Below are 13,125 nucleotides of genomic sequence, written 5' to 3' on the forward strand. Positions count from 1 at the left end.
ATATATATATAAAACCATATCTCAACTACAAAAGATAGCTGTACTTATAAATACATACAAAAATGCTTGCAAAAATGCAACAAATGTAAAATTTGATACTTCTGACATATGTAGGATTCTGACTATATCCTCTATGAATCACATTATTGAGACATGGAGACAGAAACAAAGTTTGATAGAGAATAAATTTCTAAATCTGAAATTCCCTCCTCTACTCCCCTTTCAGAGCATAAGGCAGTGTGTGTCATGATATGAGCCTTGAGTCCACTGGGATAGAGTTTGCAATCCAGTCAGACAAAATAATTTGTCCAAAGTCAACTACCAGTAGGAAATGGATAGAGCTCATATAAAAAGGGAACAACTGAAGTTTAAAATCACACAGGTGCACTCAGTGTTCCATTTTTTTTAATTCAAGGACAATTATAAAAATGCAGAATTCAAGCAAAATTACAAAACTAGGGGAAATGAAACTCATTTATCCTAAAATCTAATTACTGATAAGTTAAGAAGAAATACCAATTCACTGAAAAATTACCCATAACTGGAAGAATTATTTACATTTGAACTGACAGTTTAGCTAAATAAATCCAATCTACTACCAGTTCTTACATATGAAGAGAACTACTGAGGGAAATAAATTTTATATTACAATAATATAAAAGATACTTTATTAGACTTTGAAATAAATGGGTCAGTATAAGTAAATGTTCTAAATTACACTTAACTAGTCTGAGAAAAGATAATTATTTGTTAACTTAGTTTTTATGATACTATATTCCCATAGCAAGTTTGAATAGTTAATCAAAATATCTGCTGGGGTCATTCTTGGTAGTAATTCAAAATAACATTTACTCGTTGGGTCTGTATATAACAGTCACAGAACCTTGGATACTTTTAATGAAGGAGCTAAACTGTTTTTGAAAAAACACATTTTTGTATTTTTGGTTTGAGCAATTAGATGGAGCTACTTTGAAACTAACTGACTCTTTCTAATGATGCTAAAAATACTGCCTCTGTAGCCCATATTATTCCTCTCATAAAAGGGTGTTGCTTATCACCTCTTAATTTTCCCTGTATACATTCAATACAAATAAGTTTAAAATTTTATCTCATGAAGTATCCCCCATATATCTCAACATTAGAATACCTAGACATTTGCTTTTTACATTATTAAAAGTGTAATCTACACTGAAAAACTTTAATTGTTCTTCTAAATGAGTGCAAATCAAAAGCGATTCTTCAAAGAGAAGATTGTATTTACAAAGGGCAACAAACTGTACATTTGGAATTTGCATGTGCTTATGAAAATGCAAAAAAGCAATTAAGATTTGTTATGTACCAACCCCTTACAAGGAATGTAAACATTATGTATTGCAAACATGTAATAAAAAATTAATGCTATTTCCAAAGCTATTTAATGCTATTTCCAACTGTTTGTTCAATTGCAATGCATTTCATTGGTGATGGATTTTAAAACTTAGAGTCTCAACAATGAAAGCACTAAACATTTATATACCAACTGATGCAGTAATGAAACAATTTTAAAATTAATATATTAACAATCTCAATATTTTAATTGGCTAATCCTGACTATAAAGTGAAATGAAAGTTACCACTTCTTGTAGCTTAAATTTATCCTGACTCAGTTAGACTTTGAAGTTTCTTTTTTCCAAAAGTGTAAAATGTGGGTACCTAAAATAAATCGCAAGCAATTAGAAAACTTACACTGTCAGATTGTTTGCCCTGGTCACAGTCCCGCGTTGTCATGCGCTGCTTAGACCTCTCCATGGTGCTGAAGAGTTACTCATCAATTTGAAAGGAAAGCTATTATTTATTCAAAATGGCTTTGAAATAAATCCACAAACGACCACCTATGTTAGCAAGCAAAGTTACATAAAGAATTTCTGCAACACATACTAAAAAGGAGATGCTTTTCTCCTTCAGCTATCAACCATGCTCAGGCAGTTCAAGGTATTTTGGAGCAGAAATTTTCACATATCTAAGAAAAAGGGGGAGCTCTTTGGGAGACGAAGTTTGCTGATTTTTGCCTGTGTTCTTCAAATTGAAAAAAACATATAAAGAAGAAAAGCTATTCAGAGAACAGAGGATGCCAGAAAAGTTCTTGATCTTAGTGCAGAAAACAGTCTTCCATTTGTCCAGAGCAGCTAATGCACATCTATTTATCATTACATCTACTTTTTAATATAAAATAAAACTGAGAATGCTTCGAGGCACTGCACACACTGTGTACACAGATCTGTGTCTCTCCAGCCCCAGCCTCTATCTGCTGAAGATTATCACAGCAGAAGTCAGGCTCTCGTGCCGTGCACAGATCATCTCTTTCCGAGGCTGAGACATATAAAGAGCCACACGACACCCAGTGATGTCATCTCTAAAGCGGGTCACAGTTACTGCTGTGTGCATGTGCAGCTCTTCTATTAAGTATACAGCACAGTGATCTTCATGAAAATCTATCCGCGTCCAATGGGTTAGTCTTCTACCAATAGATTTAACCCTATTGATACAGTGGTGTGAAAAAGGAAAATCAATTTGCCACTCACATGTGAAACAGAATCTCTGTTTAAACTAGGATCAGCTTCTTGGGCTGCTTTCAAAAACAGATCATTGTAATTAACTCATGGACAAAATAATGAGGCAAGGCATCACTCCCAAGGAGCTGCAGAAAACAAATGCTCTTTAAAGATACAGAGTTTACTTTTAACACCTTAGAATTTTCAGTCTTCTAAAAAATAAAAATTAAGGCGAATGTTTTCAATTCTTAACACTTCATTTAATGAAAGAAACAATAAGAGAGAGAGAGATGTGTGATGAGAAAAGCTCACCTCCTTTCTGTATAATGTGTTTCTCTTCTTTATTTAGTTACATGCTGTAACTTGAGACTTTCAGACATACTTGACAGCAGATAGTTAAATTATTCAATCCCCTTTCCTGGCAAATAAATAATTCTCATAGCCAAAGTGAAAATTCATTTATCAGATTAGTAATTATTGAATGTACAGAGTATGATAAAAGTATGATAAATGTTTAATTTTTTAAATTACAGTAAAACAGACTGCCATTAATCTCCACACGGACACTCCCCCTTCCTTCCAATGCTTATCTCAGCACTGTTGCCATTTCTGAAGCAGTTCTGGACATCTTCCTTCCTGAGGGTCTTTAGTTGCACTGTTATAGCAACTTTCATGTCCTGAGTTGATTCAAAATGTTTACTCTTTGCATGGTCATTTTGACTTTGGTGAAGAGCTAGAAGGTTCACAGTGCCTGATCCAGTGGGAAAAAAAAAGGAGATAAGGATACATCGTAATGCTTTCATTTGACAGAAATTGCCACAAATGTTTTGAATCAATTCAGAACATCCCGGAATCCATAACAGCACCAACTAAAAACGTACAGGAGGACTTCCAGAACTGCCTAGAAGGCAGCCAGAAAGATGGATAAGTGTGTCTGAGTTGGGGTGGGGTTGTCTAGAGGGAGATTAATGGCAATGTGTCTTTTACTGTAGCAACTGTTTTTAATTTAAACATTCACTGGATCATTTGATCATACCTTATATTTCCTCTTTTAATTACTATAAAACCAAAATACATCAAACACTAGGAACTTTCTGGAGAACACAGCACTCTGTGATACTTTGAAAAAGAACTGTTAAGTCTTGGGAAAACTGTACAACTAGTGCCTCTAGGCAAATCTACTAAAACAATGGTTATTGGTTTTGCATCAAATCAGGAAAAATTTGCTTCAATACCTCCTCAAGGCATATCTGCACAGTAATAAAACATCCAAAAGAAGATTGAGGAGAAAACTGAATATTTATATGTTTAGGTCAGATAAGTTTCCTAAATAGAATTGATTTTTTTTTTCTATTTCCACAACTAAGTACTTTTTCCTTTTAGAGGAGGAAAGGCACTGGAGATTCAACCTACAAAAAGGGAGATGTTGTGTGTAAAACTTTCCCTGAAAGAGAAATCTATATACATATATATATATATGCTTCTGTATACATGCCAAGAAGTCTTTTTATGTATAGTTACTAAATTCTCGGAACTAAGTTTTACACAGTGTATTGCTCAATTTACACTAATTTTATTATGGAGTTTCAGAAATTCTAGACTTGCAATTTTACTTTAATTACCAACTCTTGAATAGTGTTCCCCCAAGCATGATCTATAAATCAGTAGTCCAAAAAGATGTGGATCATATTGGGTTTTGTGGTCAAAGGAGGATGGGGATATGAAAACAGTACCCTCTTTCTGTGAGTTCAAAATTTCTATTAATTTAATAAAGCTTTAAGAAGCCTTGGAGCAAAAAAATCACAGTTTATTTCACCTCTCTTTCAATTAATATTTATTAGTATTCTACAAAAAACTATATTCTAGGCATCACATTCTGGGAAATTCTGCTCTATTCAGCAGTCAGATACTTGCTACTGATAATACTCAAAGCTTCTATACAATTAATCAACGAATAGTTATTGAATATCCCTTATAAGTTATCTTGTTACAAGAGTTTCCAATAATGACCAGGTATGTAAATTTTGAAGAGACAGAAGCTATATTCATCTGTCTTCTTCATTTTGGGGGTGATCACTGTATCCCCAGTTTTACAAAGACTTGGCACACTATGGACATGCAGTATTTGTTCACTGAGCAAGCAAGTGATGTAAACCAGATATAAACAACTGTCTCTCCTTGCAAAATCGATCTCATTTATAAAAGGAAAATCTGGAAAGAGCCTTAAGACAATAAGCTTTCCAGGAAAAAAAAAGGATATGAGAGTATATCAAATCCAGTTCTCCATCTTCCTATTTCTCCTATTTCTTCCCATTCCTATCAATGCATCTTCTGTGCTCAGCCAATGAGTGAAATGTTCATGTATAATAGTAAAACTGGAATTTGTAAAAGATCAGGTAGTTCATATCTAAATTGATATTCCAACACTATCTCACCTAAACTGTAGAACAAAGACAAAATTTATGAGAGGATAAATGCCAAATCTACCAAAAAATTATTTTTCCTCAACTATCTTTACCAAAAATGAGCTACTTTTTGTCTAGAAATTTCACTCTACACATGTCCGTAAGTTCTGAGGTCACTCATGAAGCTTTATTATGTTACAAGGGACAGTGAGTCAGTGATCAATGAATTATTAATTTTGCATATTATTCAGACATTGTTTAACAGCAGTCATTGGTTGTACATTATTAATATAACTTCTGAAACTTTGGGAAAGAAAACATTTATTTTCTAAGGTTCAGGTTTGAAGAAAAGAGAAATCTATATACATATATATGCCTCAGTATACATGCCAGAAAATCATTTTATGTATAGTTACTAAATTCTCTGAACTAAATTTTGGGATAAATATACTGACGGAAATTATTCAGGGTCAGAGAGACAGGATAGAAGATAGAGTTTGGGTGCCAAATCATTAGAACTCACGGGACCTAAATTTATAACAGCTGGGCATAAGACTAAAACTTGCCCCTGACCTGGAAAATCCAGGTTATTAAGCAACACAAGGCTTATGTTCTCTATAATTGTACAGCTCTCAAGATAGCATTGGAAGAGCCTCTGAAAATCTTCTATTAGGGTCCAGTTATGCACCAAAAAATGAGTCTGGCTTTGTAACAAAACTCTCTCCCATTAGTTACCAGATGTTTCCTGTTGTATTTAAAGGTTGGGAAGGTAAAAAGAACCATCTGCATATAGGCGCATATTTTCCTTATCAGTTCATCTAGTGATGGGCACCCAGGCCCTTCAGAGTGCAGAAGAATGAGACTAGACCTAGATCTCTCACCTTGTACTCAAATCAAATCAAAATGGATCAAAAACCTCGATACAAAGCCAGAAACTTTGAAACTATTAGAAGACAGCATAGGGAAACATTTGAAGCCATAGGCACATGCAAGAACTTCCTGAACAGAACTCCAATAACATTGAAAATAATATCAAGAATTAACAAATGGGTCTACATCAAACTAAAAATCTTCTGCACAGCAAAGGAAACAAAAGAATGAAGAGACAGCCTATAGAATGGGGAGAAAAACAGGTTTTGCCAGCTACTCTTCTGATAGCACACTAATATACTGAATATCCAAAGGGCTGTTATTTTAGGTGTCCTTTCCCCAAGCAGGAACTCCAACTCATGAACCACACTGCCCCCTACAGGCCTGACCATAACAATACTGAAATCAATAGGAAGAAGGGGCATAACTGCAAAGGCAGGCTCGTGGAGCTAATTCAAGCTAAATGAAATCAGAATGCCTCCAATCAAGTTCAAATAATTTCTGGATTTATCTGAAAGAATCTATGCTAGTTGAGGATTTCCAAAAAGGCTATCAGCCTCAGGGTTTAAAATACATATGCCATAGTTTCTATGTTATTGTATAAGGCAAATTACAAACTTCTCACACTGGAAAGTAGAAGTATGAGTATTTTACCACGTGAAATTGACTACTGAAATGCATAATGCATTTCCATTGTTGTCCTCTGTGCTACAGCTAATATTTTAAAGTGAAAAGTTATCTCTGTACTTCTCTATTTGATACATTTTCCACTCCACAATAACAACTGCTATTCAAAATTCCTGCTTTCGAAATAAAATTTTCAGTTACCACATAGTACATTGTGGTATAAGTGCACTTAATATGCAAATTGCTAACATAACTTAATATCATCTTCCCTCCTGTTGCTCTTTAATTTGGCATTGAACATCAAACGGAGGTTGGAGATTTTTAATCAAGCAGCACTGAATGAGGCAATTTATAAAGTCAAACGGATTTTTTCAATTGTTTTACTCAGTGTTTATATCTATCAAATTGTAAAATAGTGTTAAAAATGCATTAACTGATTGCTGCCCCTACAGTTTGACCATGCCTAAATACAGGTTTATTGCAGCACAATGGGAAAGTAAAACATCATGCTCCAGACCAATGTGCAACCTGAGGCAAGCTAGTGACCTCCTTATGTCTCATTTTCATCATCTGTAAAATGGAGATAATAACAGAGCCTCTTCCGTATGGTCACTGAGAGGATTAACAAGATAATCTGATCAAAGTATTAGCAAAGTGCCTGGCATGTAACAAGTGCTCAGCTCTTATTTAGATGATGAATTTGAGAGCTCATACTTAAAAATTACTGTTGCTACATATCTTAGAGCAGAAACATTCTGAGAGCTACATTAACCATTGTGCTTAGCCAAAACCATCACAGCAGAAGCATGCAGAAGCATTATTCTAAGCTTAGCACAGGGATTCAGTCAGATCAGGGAGCTGGTTTCCCATAAGGTGCACGCCTGGGAAGGACAGTGAGGACAGGAAGGAATTGCAGTTGGCATTGGTATGGAGAGTTGAGGAGCAGGAGTTAGGCAAGGGAAGTTGGCTTCCAGTTGAGGCTGCACTAAAGGTTAATAAAGGGAAGGGAGGGATTTGAGACAAGACAGACAGCTGGTCAAATTTGAGAAGATTGTTACGGGTCTAAGCAAAACAGAAACAGTTCAAACCCAGAGAGTGAGAACTGAGGTTCAACCAGCTAGATGACATCAAACAGGATCCAGGTCCTGGAAACTCCATGGGAAACCCCTTACCAACACATATCATTTGACTTAAAACAAAGATTTGTTTATAAATTAACAAACAACATTGTGCGATTTTATAACATACAACATTATGTTTTGAAGGACTGATGGCTTTTAACACCAAAATTCCAAGCAAACTTTCTGGTTGTTCTCTTTGGGACAGGCTTAGTCAGTACAGACCTGAGGTCATCTTATTCCATCCATAATCTTGTGATCTACTCACTAGTGGGCTGGAAAACCAAGTCTTCCTACCTAGGGCTCCCTGAGAAAACATATGAGCCCAGGGATCCAGCAGTCTGATAAAGGTAAAGTAGAATCATGTTCCTTTCTCTGGGTACTTTTTCCCCACATGGGCTGCAAGTCCCAAAAGATAAAAGGTTGAGTCTTCCTGAAAGCAGCCTTGGCAAAGTGATGGTCATAACAGATTAACAGAAAGTTCAGCTAGATATATCAACTCCAAACAACTACACATAGTATTTTTTTAATGATGTCTTGGACATTTTACCTGCCAGACAAACAAGAGACTAAGAAACATCCCCACACCTTGTATTTTTATCCTATATTTTGTACGCTTAATGTCACATCACTAATACTTAAGTCATTATTATCATCAATAACCTCTAACAGAATTCTAGACAGGATCTGCTTGTTTTTTGATTGCTGATTCCAATAATGCTTTTTGAAAATCAGCTTTGACTTTCACCGTTTTTGGACAATCAAAAGTGAGCCAAACTTCCACATACTATGGAGTCATCTTTGCTCTAAGACCTCAGAGCTAAATGATGACTACATAGTAGACAGCAGTTGTCTCCCACATTAGTCTGATATACCGTGGAAAAACCCAATTGCTAGGAACGTTTGAGGGAGGCAATACAGCTATTAAAAGCCATCAGGAAACTGTGAAGCTTGGCTAAATTAGAGAAGGGAGAACTAGTAGCGCGGGTATGCAGAGATATAAGTAAACGTGATGACCCTGAGGTAAAGAACATGCATTTATGCACAAAACTCCTGGGATGCAAGCATCGAGGTGGCAGAGCAGTGCCAACAGGACACGAGAACGTTTTCTTCTAGCATTTCAATGAAACAGAAAGGCTTAGCATCCTAAAACAGCATCAAAACTACTAGATCACTAGACCAGCCACCGTTGCCAACTGTCCTAAATTAGAGTGTGAAAAGATACAGAGGCAGTAAATTCAAACCTTTACCATAAAGACGAAATGACTCCTAACACTGAGTTCCCGTCACTCATACTAAATCTTCAAAAGTTATTTAATTTGCATAGTCTATCAGCATTCACAGTGAAAGCATCTTGAACACTCAACTTGCACCACATATTTTACTCACAAATCCTAAGGGCTACACCAACTTGCAGCCCTGGCATTTCCCAATGTTGTTCACATACGCCCTCTAGTGACCGCGATGTCCGTGAACACAAACCATTCTTCCAAGAAACTTGTCTTCAAATGTAAGGATTCACTAAACATTCAATTTTGCTGCCAGTTGAAGAGAGATCAGCCACTCTTATTTTCACAACTATAAACTTACCTTAGCCCCTCCTGTTAGGAATCCATATCTAGATAAAGCTACTAAAGACGATGCAATGCAGTCATTTGAACATATTTCACATAAATTGACAATTGCTGGATCCTGATATGAAAATACTGCTTTGAGAGTTGAGAAACTTTTCTTACAACTTAATAAACACTATAGAAAAATAGTAAGTAAATAGATTTTGAAAATCATACACTTCATACAATTAGTTCATTTCCCTTTCAACATTTCAGCATTTCAGTGACTGATCATAAATTATCACAATGGCTAAATCCAAAAAACTAGCTTCTAGGTGCCCGATAATTGCTTCCCTCCACCATATGGTGTTTTTCCTTAAATACAGACTTTCAGCAGTTTCCTTCATTCTTTACTCCTGCACCCAGAGGTTCTTAAATTGATAGCCTGTGGTCTGCAGGCCTGGTTTGTTTAATTTTAAAATTTTCTTAATAGTTGCCAACATTTAAAAATGAATTTTTTGCATCTTCTGGAGAAATGCTTGCCTTTGGCAATGTCTGTCCTGTATACCCACGTGGCAACATATTTTCAGGGCTGAATGTGCTGCCCCTTTGGGGAGGACCTATGCACTCCATTTAGCCAGAAAATACACTGCGATCACATGGGTTGTTTATCTGACTCCTGAGTCGTGACTGTTTCTAATTCTTCCTATAAAAGTTTTTGCTCTAATCCTAATAACCAAGCTAATCTTGTGTCATATCAGCATAAGACAATGCTACCAGAGGCACATACTAAAAGGCACATGCCTTTATAAAGAAAACAAACAAAAAACCTACCTTAGTATTGGGGGAATGAGAACTCACAAGTAAAAAGTTTGGCTGATTTCAAATGTAATCTATTTTCTTCAAACTTAATAAAGTTTACTTGTGTTCATGAACTTTTTTCTTTGTTCTGAGATGACAAACCCTTCCCTCATAGCAAAAGAATAACATAGCCTCTCACAGTCACAAACCACCTCTCACATCCTAAGATTTCTTTCTTGGAGCTGTGTATAAGTGGTAGCAAGTCAGACCAAGAAAGTGGAACCATGATACTCACAGGTGTGCTGCTATCAGAAAAGGTGTTCATGCTCACGGAGCTGCTCAGCTTGTCGGAGGAGACAGAGGGTGGGGACGGGCTCCTCTTCCCCAGGGGGTCATGCCGCTGCAGGTACTCACGCCACGCTCGCTGAATACTGTGAAAGAAAACAGCACATACTCTGTCACTCCCAGGTCACTCAAGACAGAGAAAATGTAACACAGAGAACATGCCTCAGGAACTCAGAAGACATGGGTTCTAAATCTATTTAGACCACTGAGTTTTACTTTGTTTTCCTGGGTTGATTTCCACCTACCTGGCCTAACTCAGGATAAGTTAACTTGGAAAAAGTCATTAGTCAAAGTCAAACTGGTTTGCACATATAAAGGTACATTGGTGTACAAGGCACAAAATCTTTCCATTTTTATCTTACATTTCAAATGAGAATAATAAATAGGCTATCACATATTCATTTAGCCAGTATCATTGTTGAGGGTCCACTCTGTGCCCGGGTCAGCCCTAGGCTCTGGACAGAGGCTTTGTGGTCCACACAGCAAAGGGCTACCATTTGCACAGATCTCAAGGTGAAAGGTGGTGTTCTTGACCTTGTGCAGTGAAATCTGTGTGGCCATATTGCTGGCGCTGTTTTCAGGACAAGAAACACAAGAGTACTATAGTTATAGATTTTACATATTATAGGAGGGAAAAGGTAATGTACAAGAAAGAATCCAAAACTGTTATGTCCTATTAAAAAACTAAAGTAATATATGATTAGGTGAATATGTAAGATTCCATTCAAGGAAATTCTTTATTTCCTGTGATTAGTATCAGAAAAAAGTCTGTTTCTACTTTGAGTGATGGAAACCTGTGCTTATGTGAAAGCAAAGGGACTTTTCCCCCCACACATTGGCTCCTAGTCCTTGAGATAAACATCTAGGTCTTTACAGATGGTCAGTAAACATAATCTAATCTTCCCAAAGGAACAGCTAGACAAGCAGCCCAAATGTCAAGATTTGGCGTTTTAAAATAGTTTGAAACAGTTACATTCATTCCAACACTATCTCTTCTAGATGCTTGGAAATATACGCCATTATATACTTCTTCCATAAACAATCTAAGTTACTACAGCTGTTTCTGTATATAAAAAATGATATATTTTCATTTGGCTGGAATGACTCAAAGATCATCAATTCTCAATAGGCAGAGGGCACAAAGAACTCAAAGAAAATCTATCACATATTAAGTCTGTATGGTCTCTCCCAATGAATTAAGGCTTTGTGAATTATAGTACTCACAGAAGAATCCAGACGCTGCAGTGAAAAGCACGCCTTGGGGTCAGGGTTAACTTCTTTGAAACTATGAAACCTTAGCTCCTAAGGTTCTTACTTGGTGCCTCTTCCAAGACCCTTGAATAGTTCTTCATGGTTTGTATAGAATCCCAAAAGTAAAATTATCTTAAATGTCCTCCAAATTATATACACTTCGAGCTCCACTAAAGCAGGCTGTCACCGCGCCTTGAACTGAGTTATATTCGGTCGCTGTTCATTATACAGCGCTGGGCCAAAGCCCGTCCCTCCCCCCCTCCCTTCCCCTCCTCTTCTTCTTCCTGTCTCACTGTCCCTCCCTCCCCCACCTCAACAGAATCTCCAATTCCTGAAGGGTATCTGTCTGAAGTTTCTAGACTTGTTGTTTCTTCCAGAACCTGCTTCACTGAAAAGTAGCAAACTTTTGGAAGTCACTCGTGAATTCCAGAACATCTGCAGCCTTTCAGTTCTCCCAGAGTCCAACTAAAAAGTTCTGCCACTTGAGGGCACTCAAATCAGCAATTTACCCATCAAGGGTAAAACATGTGAAAGGCAGTTAAGAATTAGGAAATATCGATAATTTATTTAATGCAAGAATGTTTTCAAAATTTCAAAACATTCTACTTTTTTTTTTTTTTAAAAGAATCACCGTGGGGGAAAAATGAGAACCAAGACCTGTCATGTAAAGGTACAAGAGCCCAGTGATGAATGTAACTGTATTTTTTGCTTTAAATGTACCCATAAACTCAATGAGGGAAAAAAAAAAAAAGAATCATCATTATTGAGAAAATAAGGAACACATCGTGGCCGTTTGTTGTAGTATTACATTTAACTTACTGAACAGCAGGGGGCAGTGTTACACCTTTAAAGAACGAGCAATGCTGAGCAAACTTGAAGTTGAAAGTTTTGCAAAGCACTCTCTTTTTCGTTTGTTTGGTTTGTTGTTGTTGTTGTTGTTGTTGTTTTGTTTTGGGTTTTTTGTTTTGTTTTGGTACCGGGGATTGAACTCGGGTCATTGCGCTTGCAAGGCAGGCCACGGAACCGCTGAGCTAAATCCCCGACCCTGCAAAGCACTTTCTTAAGCATCCTAATTTCTCTAGTTTTATGGAATCTGGAAAGTGACAGAACAATTTCCCTTAAATCAGAGATTCAGAAAATAACATTCTTTTCATCTAGCAGAAAAGGGAATATTGATGAGGATGTCATATTTAATACTTTGTACATGTATGTTAAAAACATTGCTATGCCCACTGATTTTCACAAGTTATTTTATTTTTTATTATTTAACTTATAGTCATTGCTTATATATGGAAACAATTTTACTTCATAGAAAGCATGTTATATATCTTATTATAAAAATTAATTTAATATAATAAATATTTCCTATGTATTATATGCCCTCCATAATCACAGTGATAAACAGGCTGGATAATGCTTTGAGTGGGTTTCAGAGGTTAAAATAACAAGTTCTTGGCATCACATTATCCTGCAATCCTAAATTACTACATTTTTTAATTGTGGAGCCATGATATTATGGTTATGGATACATGGTGGTGCACTTCTGTAACTCAGCACTCAGGAGGCTGATGCAGCAGGATTACTATGAGTTTGAGGCCAAACAGGGACATAAAGCAAGACTTTT

At 36.4% G+C, this 13,125-nt stretch overlaps 1 protein-coding gene across 1 annotated transcript in view; it reads right to left on the reverse strand.

Annotated features, from left to right (window-relative positions):
• The window catches only part of LOC104861674 (IQCJ-SCHIP1 readthrough transcript protein), a 571,872-nt gene that overhangs the window by 546,404 nt on the left and 12,343 nt on the right, over positions 1 to 13,125 (reverse strand). Inside the window, exon 3 of the mRNA XM_033759717.1 lies at positions 10,201 to 10,336. Within this exon, the coding sequence (XP_033615608.1) occupies positions 10,201 to 10,336 (136 nt within the window). The remainder of the gene's footprint in view (positions 1 to 10,200; positions 10,337 to 13,125) is intronic.

This window comes from Fukomys damarensis, unplaced genomic scaffold (genome assembly GCF_012274545.1).
Source record: "Fukomys damarensis isolate Sample0158 unplaced genomic scaffold, DMR_v1.0_HiC HiC_scaffold_37, whole genome shotgun sequence".
In the NCBI taxonomy this organism is placed as follows: Eukaryota; Metazoa; Chordata; class Mammalia; order Rodentia; family Bathyergidae; genus Fukomys; species Fukomys damarensis.